The sequence below is a fragment of the Pseudopodoces humilis genome, chromosome 1 (genome assembly GCF_049639895.1).
Source record: "Pseudopodoces humilis isolate 2021_Gansu_Grassland_sample_001 chromosome 1, ASM4963989v1, whole genome shotgun sequence".
Taxonomy (NCBI): domain Eukaryota; kingdom Metazoa; phylum Chordata; class Aves; order Passeriformes; family Paridae; genus Pseudopodoces; species Pseudopodoces humilis.
In genome coordinates, this window is record NC_142200.1 from 27,889,754 (window position 1) to 27,913,649 (window position 23,896).

At 39.9% G+C, this 23,896-nt stretch overlaps 1 protein-coding gene across 1 annotated transcript; it reads right to left on the reverse strand.

Moving 5' to 3' along the window:
• Positions 1-16,336: 16,336 nt before the first annotated feature.
• On the reverse strand, positions 16,337-21,481 carry LOC102105168 (fatty acid-binding protein 5). Its single transcript, XM_005517066.3, has 4 exons — positions 21,336-21,481; positions 18,363-18,535; positions 17,300-17,404; positions 16,337-17,176 (listed from the first exon to the last, which is right to left on the reverse strand). The coding sequence occupies exons 1-4, from the start codon at positions 21,409-21,411 to the stop codon at positions 17,126-17,128; spliced, it is 405 nt and encodes a 134-aa protein (XP_005517123.1). The 5' UTR covers positions 21,412-21,481; the 3' UTR covers positions 16,337-17,125.
• Positions 21,482-23,896: the final 2,415 nt, after the last annotated feature.

Sequence of the window (23,896 nt, forward strand, 5' to 3'; positions counted from 1 at the left end):
TTGACACTTCAAGACCCAGCTAAAACAAATCTATGGCTGACTTGACACCAGTAATGTGGTACCACTTGACAGAGGTGGTACTACTTCAAGAAGCAGGTTGGACTAAATGACCTCCAGAAGGGCATCCACTGATGATATGAAGCTATGAGATGTGTATAAAAGCCTTGGATGTTTAGAACATTATAGTTTTCCATTTCAATAGCAACTGTTTTGCAACTGAACCAAGAACCTTGTATTTAATAAAGTTGGTGCTAATCCAACAGTGAGTTCAGGACTTCTGCTGGTATACACTTTTGCACATCATACTTTTATAGTGTGCTTATGGATTCCATGGATTGCAGAGGTCTTTTGATTTCAAAATAGTAAAATGAAACATCAACAACTTAATATGGTTCCTCCCATGCAAGAAGGATGTAATTAACTTCAGTCACTTGCCTGACCTGAAAACAGGGGGCCATGGCATCATGGGAGCTTCTGGCAGTGGGTAGAAACTGGAGGAGGAACTTCCAATACCTTGCAAACAGCACAGAAAAGAGCAAAATAAATTCTAAATATAGGTTAAGTAGCCTCCTTTATTCCATTGGATGAAAATGCTTTGAAGTCTGTAAGTATTGTAATACCCCTATTATGTTTTGATTATTGAGGTATCATTTGAAGTGCTAACAATGGCATCAGCCTGATCAGGACTGAAAGGGAAAAATGGAGAAGGCAAGATCCTTTCACGGTGGGCACTTTCAGGGTAATTTTGGTTTGGGCCTTGTTTCCTGAGGCTGTGTGTCAGCAGTACCTGGAGGCAATACTGAGCAAGGGAAACTTCCAGGAAAGCTGAAGGAAAAAATTATAAATATAAAAACTTTCTTGTTTTCCATATCTAAATCTGAGGACAGAAAAGCAGACCGTGTCTGTTTCTGTGCATGCCACATTAATATTTCAGTGAGTACAGGGGCAAAGTGGATCATTTGAGGTGGGGCTAATGAAGGTATGGAAGGATTCTGTATTTTTAAATAAAATTACTAGAAGAAAGTGATTAGCATAGTTTTTAAACAAATTACCAAGTTGCTCTTCTTCTTACAGCCTTTTCCCTCAGCTGCTTCTATGACCCCATTTTTTTGATGCTGAGCATTCCAGTAAATGCCTATGAGGTAAAGCAGTATTAGCATTATATTTCTCTGATGAGAAAGAAATGCAGAGGATAAAAGTATATGTTTAAAGACACATAAGAACATGGATTTGAATGTCTATGTGTAAGTAATTCTATTTGCTGAAAGCAATACAGAAGATTAGTGTCAGTGTCTTCTAGTCTTGCTCACTAATCCCTTTATAGCATTCTTTTCATTTATTGCTCAGCAAAAGGACATAATTACATGACCCTCAATAGTTAAAAGCACTTGCTCATTTGTCTGTACACTGAGTTGTTCTATTTATAGCCATTTTTGTGCAATTTACTTGCAACAGGAAATATGCTAGCAATGCATTGAGAAATCAAAATCTAAGCTTGACTTTACTCTTTTTCATTGTGTGAGTCTGCTCTAAAAGCCAGTGGGAAATTCGTGCACAAACTTTGCATTGTATCCCCAAGACAAAGGCCAAGAGTGCTCCAGATTGTAACTCTGCAGGATTTAGGGCACAGACTAAATATTTCTCAAATTTCACAGAATTTGAGTGACCTATCATTTATATTCTCTTTATACCAGTTTATATCACCTATTTCCAGCAGGCTCAAGCATTTGCCTGTGCAACATTTCCCTGACTGGCCTCTGTTACTATAACATCTTTTAGTTTTCCACCTATAGTACAATTTAATTTTCATTCTAGGTTGCAAATTTTTTTTTTTTTTTTTTTAGATCAAGTCTTAAAAAAAAAATCTTACATAACAACTGTCTTCAGAGGAAATATTTCATTTCAAAACTAATGAATGTAGTCCATTTACTTAATTTATATTCTCATCAATCAGCCATTCTTTGAATCTGTTTATGTTTCCACGTACCTGTGCATACTATTTTTTTTCTGTGCTATTTTTTTATTTCATTCTCACTCATAATCCAAAACAGATTTTACTTCTTACATTTTCCCCACACACCAAGGCAAGAGCCACCACACCTGTGCCATGTCAAGTTCTCATAAGAAGAGACATGCTTCCAAAAACTCTGTTCCTGGGGGTGCCAGCTGAACTTAAATTTGACCCTGGTGTCTTATCAACATCTGATGCAACTGTCTGTGTTATATCTTGTCCAGATCCTGCACAGTCTGCCTCTGATATATGGGCATAATATCTCTTGTGTGATGTTTCAGCATGAAAGACAACACAGCCTCACTACTCACTTAGGCCTGAAGAGACTCTGGGAGGTCACCATTCAATCCCCTACTCAAAATAGGGGCAACTCCGTCTTCAGACCAGGCAGCTGACAGCCTTCATCCTTCTTGACATCAAAATCTCCAGGCTCAGAGATCTTAGAGTTCTATGAGCAACTTCTTACACCGCATAGATGTTTTCAAAGGGGAAACATTTTTCTTCTTATCCAGTCAGACACTGTCCTATTTCAGATTATGATAATTGCATTTCATTATCCCACCAAGTTAGTATTTAGACTGACTCCCTTTTCTAGGTAATCTCAAAAATATTGTAAGCATACTTAGGTGCTCCCTAAGCCTTCTCTTCTCCAGTCTAAACATGCTTCAGTGGGTTATGAAGTGCACTAGCTGTGGGATTCAACTCACTTTCAAAACTCAGACAGGTTCTTCCCTTGTCTTCACCTCACCAGTGAAGGAAGAAAGATATATGTTCTTGGGGGAATATCCTCTTACAAAATAGGTGTGCAAGTGAGATAGGATGAACTGATCTGCAAATGTTGGAGATTTCCTGCTGATAAGACAAAGACATTAATTACTTAGCTAAAAGCAGAGGACCATCCAAATGGCAAGTGTCAGGAGAGATGAACCTTGCCCATAGGCACAAAAACTCTCCTCTGGTCTTTGACTGCTGTGTTTGTGTGGCCAAGAAATGGCACCTCTTCGTTATTTGTTTTGTCTCTCTTAGAAGAAGAGAGTGATGACTGATTTCAGCATTTTGCCAGGTGGTTTGATTTTCACATACAAAATGTTCCATGTGAATGGAAAGGGCGCTGGTCCCGGATGAAGCCGGAGGAGAATGAATTACTGGGCAGAAATCATAATCCTTTTAAGTGGCACACCCCAGTGGTAGCAAAATGTACCATTCCTCTTTTTTTCAATTATTGTTTCTGGTTGGCAAATAGAAGAAGCATCCCTAAAAAGGCCAGCCCCATAAGTGGAGATAGACAGATTTCTGCCTGGGAAATGCCTGTCCCTCACAGAGCGCTGGGCAACAAAAGTCTTTCCTTATTATAAAAGTATCTTAAAACCCATGTAACACCAGAAGAAAGCTGGCACCTCCCTAATCTTATCTTTGTCATTGCACCTATTATGGTTCAAGACACACCTTCATTTAAATACAAGTAAAGTTCAAAATCTTTCTGAATCAATCTGATTACATATTTAAGTGTTGAAAGAAAATGATTCAACACTGCAATTACCTCTTGCCATAATTGATTGTATTTGTTTACATGGTAGGTTATTAAAAAAATATTATCCGGAACTGAACTCTACCTTTAAGCACAGTTTAGATTATTGCAGCAATATACCAAACATAATGTCATAAAGGTGCTGCAGGTGGCTACTTAATTACAGTTCATAATTTTCAGCATTCATTCTAAATAGTGCATTTAGAACCAAATTAGTTGTCTTGAATGAATGATTAATTTGACTGATAGTGAACTATATGGCATTACTGGTAAGCATTATGAAGCTTTAGTAAGAAATAATTCACAGATACATCTATACCTTTGAAATACTAGTTTAGAAAAGGAGTGAATAGTCTTTGCTTCTTTCAGGGTGATGCCTTCTATTCCAGGAGCTGTGGAATATTTTTCAGTGCCTAAATTCACCATCTGGTATAGCTCAAAGCCATTATGCTCTCATTTTGCCATCTTAAAACAACAGTATAATAGGCCACTCCAGATTTATAATACTTTCTGTGTGTTTGGATGTCATGCAGTAACACCACATTTGATCAACCCCTAACTGCATGTAATGTTTTAAATTACTGTGTATAAAATTGTTCCAATTTTGAGGGAAATATTTTTTAAAATATGGGAAAAAGAGGAAAGATGTATCTCTGAATCCTTTCAGAACAGATCCATGGAAGCATTAAAATCTTTCATCAAGCCTATTTCCCACACATCTCCCTTTATGCTATCTAACCAGTTAAAAATGCTAGAATAAATTAGTCCAGTGATGTGGTAGATAACAGGATACAGAGCCACTGGCATGCAGTTTACAGAGTATTTTTGAAATTGATGGAAAGGTCTTACAGGAATTGAAGAGGTAAGAAACACAGGGAATCCAGTCCCTGCTGCAGTGACTTCAGAATCCTGCTGCAAGATATAGGGTGGTCTCGAAGATTATTATACCAGAAGCAGGATTGTCATTAGACTAATATTCATCCATACTCCTTTTGACGAGTAGTTATCATCATCTGTGCTCATCTCCTTCCACTTCTGTGCCTTGCTGCAGCTTCAGACCTAACTGATGTAAGCAGATGTCACTGGGAAGCTGCAAAGGCTTGTGGCTTCCACAGGACTCAGCTGAATTGAGGCCCCAGATGGAAAGATTTGGGTTTCCCTCCATTTACATAGAAGGTATTATCTTGTGCTGCTTGTTCAGTGCACAGTGTAATGGTGCACTGAGCCATGCCTCCAAAAGAAGCAAAAGGACAGGTAGTGCATGTGTAGGTGGATGAGCTGCGTGCTGGGGGAGTGCTGGAGGCTTGTTTTTAGGCAGAAAAGTACACTTGGAAATGGAAACACCTATAAAAATAGATAGATAGGTAGATAGATAGATAGATAGATAGATAGATAGATAGATAGATAGATAGATAGATAGATAGATAGATAGATAGATAGATAGATAGATAGATGTTTATAGGGTTGGCTTTTTGAGATTTGAAACAACTGAAATATCCTCTTCAGAACAGATCAGTGTCTTGGGGTCCCACAGAGTTAACTAGTGGTGTACTGTGGTTCCCACTGGGAAGCTTGAGAATATATCCTCCCAGCTAGTGTTTTACTAGTGTAAAATTCCAACTGCTAGGCAAGAATGATTGGTTAGTTTATAAACACACAGGCTGGAAACAGGGGAGGGGATGGGAAGAAAAGAAAGATATGTCTCATTACTGGAATGTAAAACTCAGTTTTAGTTTGAAAATCCTCTAAATAGAACCAAAGGATTGTTCTGTTTCTTAACCATAAGCTTTACTGAGGGTGGAGCTCTTTCTTTATTCTACTTCTGTACAACTTTTTTCACCAGCATATTTCTTTGTGTTAGATACAGTCTGCTGATCCTTCAGATCACTTCCATTTTTAAGTTTTCTCTGGTTAGCTGAAATAAGGCCTTCCACAATAGGTATAGCTCCCTCAAATGCTAAATCCTGTGCTATGAAATAACATGGATCTGCTCTGTAAGCACCAGCTTGAAGTATCTGACTTTTTTATTACATCCAGAAGTTCACACATACACATCAGTTCCATATCAAAATTCTTGGACCCCTTGATCAGGGAAATATCAAGATGTCTGGACTAATATTTTAGAGGACTTTAATAGTTTAGTAAAGTGAGTACTTGTGACACCTAGTGGTCCTGGCAGAAAAATGCAAATATTCTAGAGGAAGAGGAAGTAGGGGGTGGATCAGTCAAAGGAGGAAAGGAATCAATATCCCTACTGGAAGATAGTTACTACAGTAATCTAAGAAAACACACAGCTGAACAAGTTTTCTCCCTGAGGATGAGGCACACCTGTCTGGGGCAACCACCCTTTGTAACCCTTCATGTAAATAATGGAAAAATTCAGCTAAATGAAACACTTCTGAGGTGGGGTGGCACTAGGTGATTATAGATGTTTGAGTAAGGTGATCAGGAAATTACTCAAGTCCTTTTCATGAAACAAGAGGTGAGCACAGGAGCTGTGGGTGATGGCATCAACCTGTAATCAAAAGAACACCTGGGGTAGAGCAAAACTGTTGATTCTTCTACACCCTGAAGAAAACCAGGGAAAGTGTTGTACCCAGCTCATTTCTGTCTCTTTACAAAATCATCCTTTAAATGTGACACTTAGTAATTGTCGTGGTTCAATCATCTAAGATACTCTGTATATTCAAAAGAAAAATGTGAGTGTTTCCCAAGGCACGGACTCAGAACTCAGATGGACTGTGAAGAAGTCTGTGTCAATACATTAAGAAAACCCCTTGAATTTATGAACTTCGCAAAACGACCGGATCAAGAGCAAACATCCACCTGATGCGCAGAAGTCAACTGGCTGTCATGGTCAGATACAGGGACAGCGCAGCACGAACTGTGCTGGCTAATGCAGAGCTGGCACCTAAAGAGGCATAACCTGCTTGCTGTTGCAGGGCAAAGCTCTTCATCAGCTTCCCAAGCTACTGACCCAAGGGGATAAAATCTCAAGAACCTCCTGTGGTGGAGATTCCTAGAAGAAAACTGTTTTTGATGGTAGAGCAAACAACATCCAATAGCTTTCAGTAGTCTCTAAAAGAAATCAAAACAATGGAGTCCAACATAAACAACACAAAACTCCTCAGAGAGAAGTGTTCACAGTTAATTAATGACAGTGCCTATTTCTATGCCACTGTCTGTTAAAACAAAATACCCATCTAAAGATCTTCGACAGGGATAACAAAAACTAAAAACAATTGACTTCACAACTAAACAATTTTTGCACAGGTAGACAACAGATCTACTAAAACACAGCTTGTAAGCATGCCGTTCCTGCCACATACAGTTTGTATAAACTTAGTGTGACTCATGAATTGGAGCATGTTGTGTGATTCACGCCACTCCTGTGAGGTTTGTGGGGTGAGGGGAAGGCTCTGTACCTCGTGCTGCATCATGGCCTCTCGTGCTAGGCTGTACCATGGACAACAAAGGACAACAAAGTGTGTTCCCAGTGGGCTTGGCAGTTTGCTCCTCAGACTGCCACCTGGCATTTCAGGCAATGTCTGCCCTTTGTCACTGCCGTGGCAGGAGCAAAACACCTCAGCATGGTCCTCCAGGTGAGGTTTGGTGGGACAAATCTGACTCCACAGTGTGCCACAGTTGTTATAGGTGTGGAGAGCAACCCTATCAGATGCTGTTTGCTAGGTTTTTCTATAAAGGAATAGAACTCAAACTGCAGTAACTGCATTACTTGTCTAGAAGAATTACATGAACAAAAGATCCTACATCAGTCCCCAGGCTGTTCTTGGACTTTGCAAATGATAATTTTGCTTGGACTGCTTAGTTGTAGGTGATTGTCTAACAGAACTTTGTTAGGTGTCCCTTTGTAAATCTCACTAAGAGAAATAAAAGTATTTTCCTAGAGTGCTGGTGTAAAGGCAGGAAGAAAGATCTCACATAGTAATCAAGGTGTAAGCTGTATGCCTTCAGAGATAGACACAAATTCTTCTCATATGGAAAAAGTAATACATCAGATGGTGAAAGTGAAACTCTTCAGGATTTTCTAAAGGACCATCTGTTTCTTCATCCCAACCTAAACAGAATAACTGCAGTTAAAAATGGAATCTGGATTGATTCATTCCACTCAGCACCACACTCCCATTTTCCCACGTGAATCCTGAGGCTTGCAGGGAGCCAAGAAATTATGACCCCCTGGGTCAGCAGAGAAGCAGAGCCACTGCACAGGGCACAGCAGCAGCAGTGACAGGGGCAGCCTCAGCATGCTGCTGTGGTATATCCCAACTCTGAATGAATTCTGCATTATGTAAAACCAGAGTAAACAGGACCTGGAGAAACAATCAGTTTGACAGTAGGACCTTATCAGTCTCTACTCATTGTCAACAATGCACATAGCAGAAAGCCAGACAGAGTTGTCCTGCGTGTTCAGGCAGAGCCTGTAAGAAAGACAGAAGCAAAACCATGGAGCAAAAAATCTTGAGGGAGGGTTGCCAAGAAAGCATTTGTTTAATTGTGAAGAATGATAAGAAGGAAAAGACCTTAATCAGTATATTGGCACCCACAGTAGCTTATGAAATAGAGGGCAGGGTCGAACTTCGCAACAAGGGGGACCTATCTTCTTCTTTAGTAATATTTGAATAATATTGCCATGGAAGAATGTGGATCTCCATTTGTGAAATATTTTAAGAATAGCTGGAGAGGAGAGGAGAGGAGAGGAGAGGAGAGGAGAGGAGAGGAGAGGAGAGGAGAGGAGAGGAGAGGAGAGGAGAGGAGAGGAGAGGAGAGGAGAGGAGAGGAGAGGAGAGGAGAGGAGAGGAGAGGAGAGGAGAGGAGAGGAGAGGAGAGGAGAGGAGAGGAGAGGAGAGGAGAGGAGAGGAGAGGAGAGGAGAGGAGAGGAGAGGAGAGGAGAGGAGCGGAGAGGAGAGGAGAGGAGAGGAGAGGAGAGGAGAGGAGAGGAGAGGAGAGGAGAGGAGAGGAGAGGAGAGGAGAGGAGAGGAGAGGAGAGGAGAGGAGAGGAGAGAAGTAATAAAGAGCAAAGTATTGCAACACATACAAGAAAGTAGGAGACTGTCAAATCCAGAGTCATTCCACAAAAAATAAAATTATGTATTTGGCTTCAGTAGAATAAAACTTCATTTGCACAGTTATATTTGAGCTTAGCATCTGAGTACTTTCATATTTAAACTTCTTTTGATATTTAGGATAAATCTAGTATACAGCAGTAGAACATTAAATACTCATAAAGAATCCTTTGGAAATTCTACTACTACCAAAGTGAGAATATTAACTTCTACAGACTTATAAAAAGGGAAAGTGGAATTAATTTCACTAAATCCATCTTGTTACAGAACAGAAATAATCAAAAGCCTTTTAAACCTCCTAATATAAAGGAGCAAAATCAGTACAATGATCAAAATTAACTTTTAAAGAGTCCTTTCACTATGTAAAAATGCTAGACCTAGCCCCACCAAAGGATGAAAAGGGGACAGAAGATCTGCCATGATTGCTTACCAGTTCCTTGCAATTTTTTCCTTTTGCGTAAGTAAAACCTTTGAAAAGTACATGTTATTTTACTTCTGGGGATCAGTGAGTACTTTGGGGACTGCATCTGAAGGAGAACTGTATGGTTGGCCAAACCAGACACTGGTGATTAGATAAACCAATACCTTCTAAGGCACTCCAGAATTCTCAAGAAACACAGTTTTATTTGATAGAAAGGCAAAGTAATAAAAATAGAGGTTATGCTGCTCTGCCCTACAAGAATTGTACCTGTAAAATGCACCTCTGAAGTGCACATCACATGGGAAAATTGCTGTCATTCTTCTTGGCTTCAATATTAAGAGTACTTGTGTTAATAAAATCATGCTTTTATTCATGCAGCCTATTATTCTCAACATCTGAAATTACATCAAATTACATCCAAGAGTATGTTTCAATGAACAATTGGAGTCATAAGAGATACCTCATATAGCACAATTTTGTTGGTAATGAGACCTATACACTAAATGACTGGCTTTTCCAAATCCATTGGATTCACAGTGCTAACATAGCATAACATTTTCCTTTTCCTCCTTGATGTATCTACATGCAACTTACCATGCAAAGAAAGTTGCTCTGCTTTTTAAATAACTGACATTTTATTACATCAAGTTAATTTCAAGACTTGCAAGGATAACAGCCCATTGTATAAGGTAATGAAAAATTAATTACAGCCTTCTTCTCTGTGACATGAAGTAACTATACAGGCATGGTATTCAACATGTTTTATTGGTGTATTCTTCAAAAGATATCCAAACAAGCATTAAATTAAAGAAAAAAAAGAACAAAGTTAACAGTGAAATGTTAACTGAATATTCTGATGCAACTGCATAGTCTTCCTACTAAAATTTGTTGATACTATTGAAGGCAAGTAAGGGAAATATTTTCTCAGTAATAAGGTAATTAAATAAGGGTACCATAAAGAGAATAAAATACATTTCCTCCTCCACATGCTACTCTTTATTCCAAGAATAAGACAGTGAGAGCATAATAAAACATACCAGCAGCAGTGATCTCTCCTTTCTGCTGTAAATATTAGTTTCATCAAAATAAAAAAGTGAATATATGAATTTATCTAACTTTATGTGTTGTGCCACTCAAATTGTGTTCCCAGTGAACTTTATTCCCATCATAAGTATTACAAACATCAAGAAGGAAATTTTTACAATTTAAAGAGTCAGTAATGTTTCTTAAAATTAATTATTCATTCTTGATTTCTGATATTAGTTTTCAGTTACTAAAGCCTAATCCAATCATACTGTAGTAATGCAAGGCTTTCCATTGATTTCAAAGGCTGTTGCTTCATAAGATGCTCTCAGCACCTCTCTAATAAATGCACTTAGCTCTTGATGTCAACAGGAATCCAGCCCAGAAATCCAAGTCAGTATGATTCAGCCTCAAAGCAGAAGTTAACTCTCTAGTAAAATCTATAGAAGAAATTATGGAAGAGTGCAAAGCATCTCCTGAAATTTAAATACATGAGCACAACACAACCAGAGAAATCTCACTAAATAGACAAAGGAATTTTATTTTATCTCTAAGAAAACAGTCAATTATAGTGGAACAAAGACACAGCTGACCAAAAGGATTATCAGCTGGGGGAAAGGGAAATTCCAGTAGATGTCTGGAGAGTCTCTCACACAGACAGTGCTCTTAATGACAAGGAGGAATATGTTGCCATATCCAAATAAGCCACTAACTACATGAATTAGAGCTATGGCTGATGATCTGAGTTTTCAGAGCTTTATCTAAGATGTTTTAAACATTCCTAGAGGTTTGGTACACATTATTTCCAAGAACAGATGATTTTTCAGATTTATGTTTTCTGTAACATAAAAATCTCAGGGGAGACCTTTCTTCACAGATTTGTTATTTTGATCATATTATATTAAACTGTATTTGAAAGTATATTTAATTTTAATTGTTCCTTCCTTCTCCTCTGCAGACTTGTGACTGTGTCTTAAACATTGATCACAGGGATTTGACAGATATGACTAACTGGGAGCAAATCTAAAACGTGAGGGAAAATCTCAGAACTCTGAAAATTAAGATAAAAACGAGACAGAAATCAAAAATTAAGCTATAAATTTTTGCATTCTAACTTGAAACTTGAGTTCCAGTTCCATCCAGATATGATGAAATTTGTCCAGAAGCTTTAGCTGACAGATTAATAAAGGAAACAGATGAAGTTTTCAGATGAAGTTGTTTACTTCATTTGATTATCACAAATTACATTCAGAAATTATTAACACTCTCACTATTTAAAAAAAAATAAATTCAGCAGAGATTGGCTTTTTGGGTAAACACATATCTATCTATTTTCTTAGGTCAGGACTATACTGATTAAATACTGCAGAAAATTCTGCTTAAAACCACTTCAGCATGAGCATAAGAACAAATAGCATGTGGAAACAATTAAAGCTCTGGCTAATATTGCTGAGACATTTACTGTATTAAAATCAGACTTTTAAGATGGCTGCCATGGATAACATTGCATGCAGTTGGAGTGGAAAGTCGTGCACTTACTTTTCGTCATTCTCTTGGTGCCGAAAAACAGAGTGAAGAAAACAAGCTTAAAAAAAAAAATAAAAAGGGGAAGACTGGGAAAGATACACATATTAATTCTTATTCTTCTTAATCCCTGTTCCAGTTTACCACAACAGCTGGATGTTTGGAATCTGAGTCTGAGTGACCTGTAAATCTTTTTTAAAAACAGGAAAAAAAGAATAATCTTTCTGAAGAAAGTGAGCATACAGAAGGATAATGCTCAGGCCCAGATAAGCATGGGCTGTTAACAACAAGGGGAAAGAGAAGTGAGGATGTTAAGGCACTGAGGCGTCTGTGATTTCTGTTCTATTCAATTGGCTTCCTTTCCTCTGTCACGGTTTAAGAAAAGCAGCCAACAGTTAAGCTAGTCCTTTTCAGGACCGTATTCCATGAAGTGGGCAATAAGAATACAATTATTGAAACAATACCCCCAGCAGAGAAGTGCACTTTGCATTTTCATTCTGCATCTCACCAACAGAAAAATATAAATGTCAAAGAATAGAAACATCTCGTTTTCTGAATTTTATGCAATCTGGACAAAGCAAGGCAGTTTAGGAGAATGAGATGAGACAATAGAAAGCACTCAGAGCAAATCCTAGCATCAGATACTGCTTTACTCAGTTTAAGAGATAGTATTAATATTTTCCCTTAATTACACTCCCCAATAAAATAGGAATAATTCCTACCGGTATACTCTACTGCTACTTATAGAATTAAATTGCCATAACAAGGCCTGGCCATAATTTCTAGAGTGAAGAGTCAATCCAAGTTGCCTTCAGCTCAATTTACCATATACTCGAGGAGCCTTTGTACTCTAGGAGATTCCAGAAACTCCCTGTCATGGACTCTCTGACCTCAGTTCAAGGTTTTCCTTGAGGTCAAGCCATGCAGGCTATCCTATTCTGTATGCTTTTGAATTTGCTGATCACCACACAGGACTTTATCACAGGGCCCCAGAAGAACATGCCACGGACATTCAAGCCACAGAACAAGAACACCCCTGGGATATGCAGCAGCAACTCACTGCCTTCCCAGCTTTAAAACTGCACCCAGTCCCTCAGTTTTCTGTTGGACACTTGCACTGCACAATGAGCTCACCCTTAGCTAACACCTCTTCTGAAGGCAGACTCAAGGATTTCAAGCAGGAATTCCCAAGGGAGCCAGAGCTCTGCCTGGGGGAGCAAAAAGTCCAGCCCTAGAAAAGTGGTATGCATGGTCCTCAGACTGGGATATTTTGTCCTCTGGTATTTAATTTCAAAGTGCACATCTGTGTTTAATGACAAAGTGTCAGCAATACTCTTTGGGATTCAGCAGATTTTTGCAAGACGTTGTCTGAAACTGGTTCTAGGTTGCATGTATTGCAGAAACTTTACATTTCTTCTGAAACTATAATGAACTTCACATGTAAATATCTTCAGAATATAATTAAGACCACCTGGTAGAGGGAATTGATTTTAAAAACATTTTTGCTGGAAAGGAAACCAAATTCACTCTTGGGAGCAGGGTCTCTCATAGTGTTTCCTTTTCCTCTGAAATAATAGTATGAAGTAAAACCATTCTGGGAAGTGTCAACAAAAACTTAATTTGATGTACAAGGGCTGAAAAGCCAAAGCTAGAAGAACCATGGGACAAAAATGTGTTTACACAGATGCTGGATTTTCTCCAAAACCTAAGAAAATAGTGCTAAATCCTCTCAGGGGCTGAACAATGGGACTGAAATTAGGCATCAAAGAATAATTAATATATGTTAACTTACTCCCACCCACTCTCACACTGGGATTTTTTTCCCTACAGTCACAAATAATCAACACACTGCAAAGGTTTCTAATCCATTTATTGTGTCAGCACATACTCAGGCAGGAAAGGAATCACCAGCAAAGGTCTGAGTGGAACTGGTCTGCATTACTGTTTTTATTTTTGTTAAACCATTTTATGTAGAATATAAATAATATGGCAGTTCCTTCATAGAAATTAGTTTTAATGATTTTTTGTGTAAAATCTGAAGATATCTGAGCTGGAGACTGACAACCAGCTCAGACATAGACTGACACCCCAGCCTGAGCTGAAATGGGGCTTCTGGGCAGAGACCCAGGTCTCCCTTAGGATCCAAATAAACATTTACAGGGCACTTATTTTCAGCATCTGACCTTAATAAGAGTTTCTTTGAATGGACTGCTTTATGAAGTAACAGAATTCATAGCACATAATATTATGTGGAAGTAGATAACATGCTTTATACAATACTAGATTTTTAAGTCTTAACCTGAAAGAAAAAGTAAGAGTGCCTATTCAAGGATTAATTTGCTTTTCAGATGTTTGAGTCTCAGTTAATATAGCCCAAATGGCCAATGGAAGAGCCAAACTGTCTTCCTACGCTTGATCTTCACACCTGAAGAAATAAGCACTCCTCTTTTTCTGGACAGCTGACAGCTATCAGTGGAATCATATCCTCAGAAAACTGAGAGGTTTCCTACCATTGACTTTGTTTTTTAAAAAACTTTGATCTGGAGGGCATGTGTGAGATAGGAAGGGGAGAGGAAGAGGAAAAGCCGGTATTAATTTCAGAGATCGCAGGCAGAGTAGGATAACAATTTTGAAATAAATCATAATACCAAACCATAACAGGAAAATCCTTAACAGTCTGAACATTATACAGAGACAGCACACTCTCCACAAAGCACAGTGCCATCTCATTAGTGTTCCTGGAAAGCTCAAACAAGAGACTTCCCTAATGTGGTGGAATATCAGACCTAAATTACTAAACAACTTCATTTTCTACACCTTTATCCCGCTTCACTACCAAAAAAACTCCCACTTAGCCACCCACTCACCAACAAACAAACAAACACATAAACAGCAGCCTCTTCCTTGTAAACAGCAGAACTACACTAATTTGAGAAGACAGTGAGATTTAAGGATATAAATTGTACACTGCTCATGACTTTAAATTAATGTGTTTTGGTCACTGCTTCTCTTTGAGATTCTTTCATCCCTCCAAAGTATTTTAAAAAAAACATACTAAAATGTCACAACAAATCTTGTTGCCTTATTTATTTCTTTAGCATTATAAAGCAGTCCTGGCTGGATAATGCACAACCTCTTTTTCAGTTCTACTCAGAAGTCTTATTTTCTGCCTTCTTATGTGATACAGTGAACTACAGTTATTCAAATTATTCAAATGTCAGGACAACTGGCTATTTTGCACTGATGAGAATGTTTGTGCATATAAACTCATGAAGAGTGAAGCTTTTTACTAGTATAGTAAATAATGGGAGGAAACTGGAAACTAAATATATTCTCAAGTCTTGAGCATCATAAATCTTGGCTTGCAGTAGTATAAAACAATTGTCATTTTAAGTGTATGGTCTAATCTAACACTAACAGGTTGTATATATGGTAGTTCTGGGTCTCATTATACTTATATTGAAGTTACTGGCAACTGAGGCTGGAGCTATCAAAATAAAGCAAATAAATATGTGAGACTAAGTAGTTCTGGAGAATTAGCTCAAAAGAATTCCATTTTCCTCTTTATCTACCTCTTATCATTGGTCAGCTTCTGTTTAAGAAAACTTCTTATGTGTGCCAAGAGACCTAGATATGTTTTTCTTCCATTTAATGTCAAATAAAGTGTCACTTCCGTGTGCAGTCTTTCCATCATCAAGGTACTTTAATGGTCCATCTCTTTCATCAGGACGCCTATTTTCATAACATTTGTGGAAGAATAGTTATCTTTGGGACCTCTAGCCTCTTCACATGTGGCTGAAATTTGGAGAGCACAGATACACAGACTTTATAAGCTTTGTTTCCAAAGGAAATCACTCTAAAAAGACACTCTTCTGCCTTTTGTTTTACAAGAAGTGATCTCATTGTAATCAAAACGGATGTCCTATAAAAGACATTGGACTGTTTTTCCATTCAAATGAAAGATAAACAATTAACACGAGCCAGGATCAGGAGTAAATGAGCAGGGGTAAGTGATAGAGCAGTGACCCCACAGAGGGCTTAATGCCCAGTTGAAAGCAGCAACACTGTCTCTTTAGGAAAGGAGGCAGGATTTTCATATCACACCTGATGCAGTTTAGTAGATCCCTTATCAGATCACTTTGTTTTCTGTATTACTTCTATGGGTAGATTCCTTCTATTTCTAATGTCTGTGTAAGCCTACACTTTGTCTTTGGGGTTCATTTTAAAATGATGAAAAATACCACTAGAAAATAATGTGAAAATTGACAACCCAAAAAGGGGTCGTGGAAAGAAATTGTGAGAAATATTCTCCAGAGAGAAATGCTTTCTGAGGACAGAGGTAAAGGGGATGACACCATAAGTAGTCATAAAATTATGAAAAGGATAAATGGTCCAAAATTATGGAAAAAGTCACAGAATGAACATAAAATAACAGATTTTTCTATTTGAGTAAGCACAGTAGGCTGATAACTGCACTGAGCAGCTAAAATCTCGGAAGTAAAAATTGGTTCTTCAATGACAGATGCAGCAAACAGGAGCTGCGCACTTGCACAATCCCCAGGCTACTGAATTCATGGAAACATTCCTGTCACCAAATGGTTTCACTTTTAGGACATGCTTGTCTGGTATCACAGAAATTCACCTAAACCTTTTTAATTTTTATTTCATCTGACATCTCTTTGGCAGAATATAGCACTATTGGCTCCGTTTCCCAACTCGTGTAAAAGTAATACTCAAGACACTGATATTTCTGATTATTTATTATGGCACTTCAAAGCATATAAACTCCATTGCTAGGTGTTTCAAACAAGTTAAAAAAAAATAAATGAGGCTTTAGGTTTTAGGCAGTATTTCAGCAGATTTTGGTTACAATTTTTTAGAATGTTATTAGACATGGAATAAGAGTTGTGCTAAGAAGTCTTCTTAAAATAAGGCTTCCTTTCAAGAAAGTGTGTATGTGCTTGCTTAGATTTATCAAGTTCATTGGCTTACTGGTATATATATATTGAGATTAAGAAAACTGTGGGTTTGAAACACAAAACCAAACTAACCTTGAAAATCCATTCCTCTACTTAAACACCAGTTTAGCTCATCTCGTATTAATACCCACCGAATTCTATTTACTTTGTAACATGGAGGTTAGAAAAAACATTCAAAGTTTGGGCTGTGGAGTTGTTCCAATCCCGGATTTTACTGGTTTAGAAATTAGAGCTGTTTGCAATATATTGGCTTGTCTTGTGCTGGAGGAAGATTGTAGTAGACCCTAAAACCAGATCCGTTTTTATGAAGCCTCACTTAAAATTCCACTATAGTAACAATGTTTCCACTTCATATATCCAACAATTTTATTTAATAGCCTAACTTCAGAATAGTTACATAATAGTTACATCACAGCCTTTAAAAAGAATTGCACTCAGCTACTCAGTCCATTGAAATACTAGAAAACGGGGAAAAGGAAAATAAGGAGTGAAAAGGAGCTCTGTCCACTGAACTGAGTTGTTTGCAGCAAGTTCCTAATGAACCTGAAGATGTCCTCATGCTTTCTGGTAGACTCTAACACACTTGACACCATTCATGTCACATTCCTAGAAGATAAAAAGATGGATTTATTTTGTGCAGATCAACAGGGAAAAAAAGACACATTAAGAGTTACATTTCAGGCTACCAACCAGCAGCACCTGGGGATCAGAAAGTGGGACTGAACTTACCACCACCAGTTGTCCATCCACTAGCTTCCTTGTTATTGTGGTCTTCTTGCCATCCCATTCCTGCTCTTGAATCAATGACCCATCATCTTTTAAGCTGACAAGGGTCTGAAAGAAGAACCTGACCATCAATATTTTTCCCATGACATTTGGGCAGCACTGAGGCTTTTCAACACCTTATTCCAAATTAAAGATTCCCACCCCAGTTCACTCAACAATAATTTTATCATTGACAACTACAAAGCCAGAAATTATCTTAAACATTTTACCAACCCTCTTCTTACAGTAACTAACTCACTGTACAGTAACATTCACTCACTGCTTTGACACATTTCTGCATCAGACAGACCTTTGACAGCATCCAGCAGATGTTCTCTGCTCATCTCTTTGTTACATGGGCTTTGAGCTTTTGTGCAGCATTTATCAGATTTTGCAGTTATAGATGAACTGAAAGTGTGTGGCTGGAGGGAGGGGGGTGATAAACAGAGGGCTCACACAAGGAAATGAGATGTATCCTTTGTGTTTTACCTCCTTTGGGATAAATATTCTCCCTACTAGGTGGCAAGGAGAAACTCTTTGCCTTCTAAAACTGGGGTTTAGTGACTATAATTCACATGGTTGCATTTCGATCTGTGATCCCACCCCACACTGAACCAGGCTCTCTTGTTATGCAAATATGAGACAGAGCAGAAAGGTTAACCCCTAGGGCTGAATTGCCTCTGATTAAACATCAATGGCATTTTTTTCCACAGGCTTCAAATGAAGTGGCATTTGGCTTTAACAGGGATTTAGAGGTCTGTTAGTTTTAGTAAAAAAATGCTTCTGCTACAAAATGAAAACGGCAAAATACACAAGACTATTGATTTCAGCATTCTCCCTGTTTGGAATTTGCTTAATCCATGTTAAAAAAAAAATTAAAAAAAATTCAATGAGACTTGCAGAGACAACTGCTTATCAGATAAAGCATTGTTAGTGTGGATGTTAAAAACTGATTTTAAAAGAGCATTTCCCTCTGTAAAGCACCGAAAGAATTGCCTTTTTTCAACAGAAAGTCTAGTATACTGACCTGAGTTTTCCTGCCATCTAATGTATTTTCCTCGAATTTCTCACCAAGCTTGAAGCTGAACTGTGAAGTTTTGAAGGTGCTTTCTGTTTTCATGGTGATTGTGTCCCCATCCTTAATAATGTAAACGTCTGGTTTGGCCATGCTTCCCATTTTTCTCATAGCCATACCCACACCTGCAAGGGGAGAGGCACAGAGTGTCACAAAGGCAGTTAAACCCTGAGGCTTAGGGCCACACAAGAATTCAAACACCTAATTCCCATTTAATTAGGCACTTAAGTACACTTGAGAATCAAAGCTCAAGAGCCACAAAGAAAGAGGATGTTTTAAATTTTCCAAAGCTTATTTGCAGAGTTATTCTTTTGTTTCCTCAGAGAGCTAAAGTTAAATGTATTTTGCCCTTTAGAGGATTTGTAGATATCCCAAAACTTAGCACTGATTTTTTTTTTCAAACAGAAATAAAGAGCAAACAGGAAAACAAATACAAAAGCTTAAACTAAAATAAAATTATTCTCTTGAAATTCTGAACACTTTAAGAATTCTACAAATTATTTTTAATTGCCAGATTAATCCACTTTATTCAAACTCAATAAATACCCTTCCATTAATTTGTACACAATTGCAAACATGCCATCTTAAATTAAACTTCATCTTTTACATCCTGTTTACAAAGTATGGAGTTGTGAATTAGCAAAACATTATCATAAAAAAATAGTGCTTACACACATGCATAAGACAGAGAAATGGAGAAATGAGCAATTTGCAAATGGCTGGAAATTCATGATCTGGAGACAGCAGCCCTCAAAACTCTTCAGATTCACCTGCTATCAGCCCCTGCATACACTGTTTGGGGGGGTTTACTTGAATCTTTTTGATCTGAAGGATGAAAATACAAGTGAGAGGGCAGCAAGCAACAAACATGAATCCATCAAACTGGTAAGCGCATATCTGAACCACAAAGTGATATGCAACCAAACAGGGCAGAAAGTACCACCAAGTCAGTGAGTGCCTGGGTTCTGCAACTGGTGTGGTTAAAAAATGTTGTCATGTATCAGCACAGCGCTCCCCTGGTGTGTGGAGGTAAGGGCTGAGTCTTTGAGAGGGAAATAAAGTACTTTCCAGACACTGCTTTCCAGACTCAAATGAGATTCCAGGATTGAGCCTTAAGCTTGAGGTCACAGAGAAAAAAAGAGTTATCCTCAGTCCAGCATTGGTGATCAGAGCTGGAAATCATTGCCACAGTAACCTCCACAAACATTCTGTTGCTGTAGTCCAGGCCAGAGTAATCAGGGAGTTATTTGATCAGCTACAGCTTGGGATCCAACTAAACAGAGATGAGCTGCATGTCTTCCATATGGCAAGAAGTGAAATTCCAACTTCTTTGTCCTCAAATGTCCTTTTACACAGAATGAGCAGAATCTCATGAGTGTAGTCTCGTTTATGGTGCATCAATAGGATCAAAGGCAGAGAGTTTCACAAGTAGCCAGTAAGGGTGAAATCCAGTAAATGACTGGCTCCTAAAATGTGACTTGGTACAAATTTAATTGCCTAAATTGTAAATGTAAAATGGAAAAGCGACTGGTTTATTATTTCAATCTAAAACCAAACATGTCTGTTGCTGCCTACGCATGGGAGGTGCTCTGCAGTTGCAGCACCTAATTTCTACTTTGAAGTTGCAACTTGGCACACGCCTAGGTCTGGCCATTGGACATAAGCACCTAGGCATCCTAATCCATGGCTCAACCAAGCTGAACCTAAAATTCTGGAATTTCCTCCAAAGTCTCCCAAAGACTTCAGTCCAAAAGGCTTTTTCACATCATATATATCACATACTGACTGACAGGCCTCCCAAAATATAATTACAGCCACCACTATCTGCAGAGTGTAAATGCAGTGATTTTTTTTTCTACTTTACATGAAGAATGCAAGACCTAAATTCATTCTTCTCTTCCCTCTAAAGATAAGGCTACATCTTCTATCTCTTGAGAAAATATCATGGCTTTCATCTGTGTATAAATTGCCAAAAATAATAGCTCCTGGGCCATATAGACACTGCGAGGTATCTATCACCTGTCAGCCAGGATGCTCACAGGAAAGTGGTAAATCAGAGCTTGCAGATGAGGATCCTTGTCTGTTAGGTGTGGTCTTCATCCGGTATCTTCGTGTTGCAAAAAAATGTAGGGCAACCTGGACGCAGGGATAACAAGCCAGGACCATCCCCCTGAGATAAAGGTGCCACTACCCACAGAAGAAAACACGCGAAGAGCCTCCGGCAGGGCAGCCGATTACCCACGGGCAGCTGATCCAGTTTGGCTTTCTCGGGCGGGGACACCCAAGGTGACTCCACGGGGAGGCAGCCCCGGCTCAGCAGGTCTGTGTGCGGCCGCCCGGGGCGGGATGAGCCAGCCCGGCCCCGGTGCAGCGCTGCCGTGCGGCTCCCGCCGCGCTCCCGGCCGGGGCAGCGCCGAGCGCCCGCAGCCGCCGCCCGGGCAGCCCCGGCTCCCCGCCCCGGGCACTACCGGCGAGGGAGGGGCGAACCGGCCTAATCGCAGCCGGGCTGCCGGCACCAGCTACTAATCCCGGCTGCTGCGGAGGGAGGCGGCGGCGGGAAGGTGCCTGCTGGTGCCGGCACCTGCCTCACGGCAATTACGATGCAAAAAGGGTCGCTGACATCTTCAGGACGCGGAGGCAGAGGCGGCAGCTCTCCCGCGAGGAAAGGTCTGCTGCCGGCCAGCGCTCCCCGAGCCGAGCGGGCACGGAGCCCCCGGCGCCGCATCCCGGAGAATCCCGGCATCGTCCCCGCAGCCGCCGCCCACCCGTGGCTCACGGCCGGGCTGCATCCCACCCTCGGGCCCGGCTCCGGGACCGCGTTCTCCGCGGACCTTGGACAGAGCCTCGCCGGCCGGCAGCGATAGCACATCCCCGGGACGGCATCCCGGCATCCCTCCCGGGGGCGGGGAGCCGCCGGCTTCTTACCCAGCTCCTTCATGTACTCCTCGAAGCCCTCGCTGGAGACGAGGCACCATTTACCCAAAAACGCGTCGATGGCCATGGCGATGGCGGCGCTGGAGCTGACGGCGTCTCTGTAGAAACGTGAAGGCAGAAGGACGGGCTGCAGCGAGGCCGCGACCGGCTTTATAGCCGGGCAGGCAACATGTGCTGCCGGGAAGAGCCAATGGGGCTCCCGCCGCGCCCCGGCCCCGGCCCCGCCGAGCCCCCGCCCGGCGAGTCCCGCCCGCGGCGGCGGTGGCAAGAGCGAGCACGCCGCGGCACTGCCCGCCCTCCGCCCGCACACACGCTCACGCACACTGACACACAGACACGCACTCATACACACGGACACACACACAGAGAAAACGCACACTCACGTACACTCGCAACCCGTCTTCGCACCACACATAGGAACGCCCAGGAGTGGTGGGTCACTGCCAGACATGTCGTGCCGAGGGATGCTGTGGCCTCACAGCTCCTTCGAACAAACTCCATCCGGTGTGGTGAGAGTCCAGCGTGGCCGGTACCCATGCGCTCCTAGCTAGACTCTGAATGCTAAGTTACACTGTTTGTTACATGCCATGTTTTTTTGAAGGCTAATTCAAAAAATCATCTTATGTCACAGAGACAGAACAATAAGGCATCAGCATCCCAAAGCAGTTTATTGGGTTTGATTGCCAGCCTTCCCAACAACTCCCCAACTCCCACTGGTACATCACACATTATTGAACCACGGCAATCCGTAAGTACTGTCACCTGGGAGCAGACCTTCTACATACACACAGTTTAGCAAACAAAATCAATCAAAATACAGAATTAATGTGAGTGTTTGCAGTACTCAGGAAAAATCAAAGCCTGAATGCAACCTCATGCCTTAGCATTGGAAAAATTGAGATATGATATCTCTTTTTTTAGCCCATATTGAACTGCAATTCCTACATTAGGAAGGGTAATTTCCTTAAAGGAAAATACTGCAGCTGCCACTACTGTACACTGGCACAGAAGTGGCATCATAAAATATACTCAGTCAACAGCCCCTGTAAGATTTTGACCAATCTTTTGTCAAATTCTGTCAGGTAAATAGAAAGATTTACTGTCATATTCTGTGCGGAAGCTACTATTTTTAAGTCACATTAAAAATCCTGATTCCAATGTACCCCTAAAATTTGTTTCCAACATCAGGGTTATGCCAATCTCTGCCTCTTTTGGCATGGAAACCCACAGATACTTTCTCCTGTCTGGAAAAATAGAAATGTGAAGATACATCTCGTATCTCAAGGATTTTTAAGGAATAACAGTGACTACACTTGTCTGCTAGTACTTTCATGAAGGAGTTTGAGATGAAGGTAACAAAACCAGAGAAGACAACAAGGCAGGTCTTGTGCTGGTTCCAGCATTTCACAACATGAGAAGGTGCCATACTGCCAAATTTTGGAGCAAGGAGGATTTTTTCCTTTATGCTTACCTGTGATACAACTTCATACAGCAGCCAGAAATTTGAAGAAAGTAGAATGTCAGATTCGTCGTACACAAAATAAACAGATAATTTTTGAACTGATTTTTTTTTAAAAAAATCCTCTAACTTTCCTTCCCTACAGAACTGTCTTTAATTACTTTCTGCTTCTCTGACTATATGCTTGGTTTTAATGTGCAAACAACATTATAGCGTCTGCTCATAAGACAGCGTCGCATTGCTTCTTTTTTGTGTTATTAAGTAGGTACATTGAAACACAGGACTTTCAACATTCTTCCACTTTTTTTTTTTTAATTATTATTATTTGATCTTGTGTGTGTGTCTCTTGTGTAAGAGATTTCAGAGTAAATGTTAAACTAGGGTGATGTTTACTGACTAATTCATGATAGTTGAATTAACATGCTGCCCATCCTGCAGTTCTCTGGTTGCTTACAGAAAGGATAAATGAAAAGCCATTAGATTAGGGATCAAACAGAATCATCCTTCAGGAATTAGGAAGCATTCAGTCTTGTAAAGCGGGGACAATTTCTAGAAATAGATATCTTGGCTTTACTCCACATACACTAGCAAATCATTTTGGATCCACATTTCTGCAGTGCTGCCTGCAGATGGCTTACGATATGCAAATGGTTGTCAGGTACAAGTGCTGATAATGCAAAAGAAGATGTAAAATCCACTATTTCCATCTAGTGGTGAGACAGTATTCCTGGATCTGAAGTACCTGAAGATCCAGTTACCTACCTGTGCTCAACAGTTTTGAATCCTCCCACAAGTCCTTTTGTCTGATTTATTCTCCTTACAAAATTTTCAGGTCTATGCATGTAAATTCATATAAGACTTAAGAAGAGGCTCTTATCTCTCTTTTCTGAAATGAAGATTGTTAGTATACAGTGAAAAAATCTCACTCAATTCTTACAAAGTTTTAATGTTTTGAAAATTGATCAATACAGTGATATGGATTACTGGCTGGGATATCACCAATGTCACATCTCAAAACTTCTTTGAAACAGAAGAGTGCTGAAACTGCCAGTGTAGCAAATAAAGTAACTATAGGGGGAAGAGATGTATTCTT

Coding starts and splice junctions, on each gene's coding strand:
- LOC102105168 (XM_005517066.3), bottom strand. CDS start 21,411: ATGGCCATCGACGCGTTTTTGGGTAAATGGTGCCTCGTCTCCAGCGAG. Junction 18,536..21,335: donor GGAGTACATGAAGGAGCTGG/GTAAGAAGCCGG, acceptor CTCCCCTTGCAG/GTGTGGGTATGGCTATGAGA. Junction 17,405..18,362: donor TAGATGGCAGGAAAACTCAG/GTCAGTATACTA, acceptor TTCTTCTTTCAG/ACCCTTGTCAGCTTAAAAGA.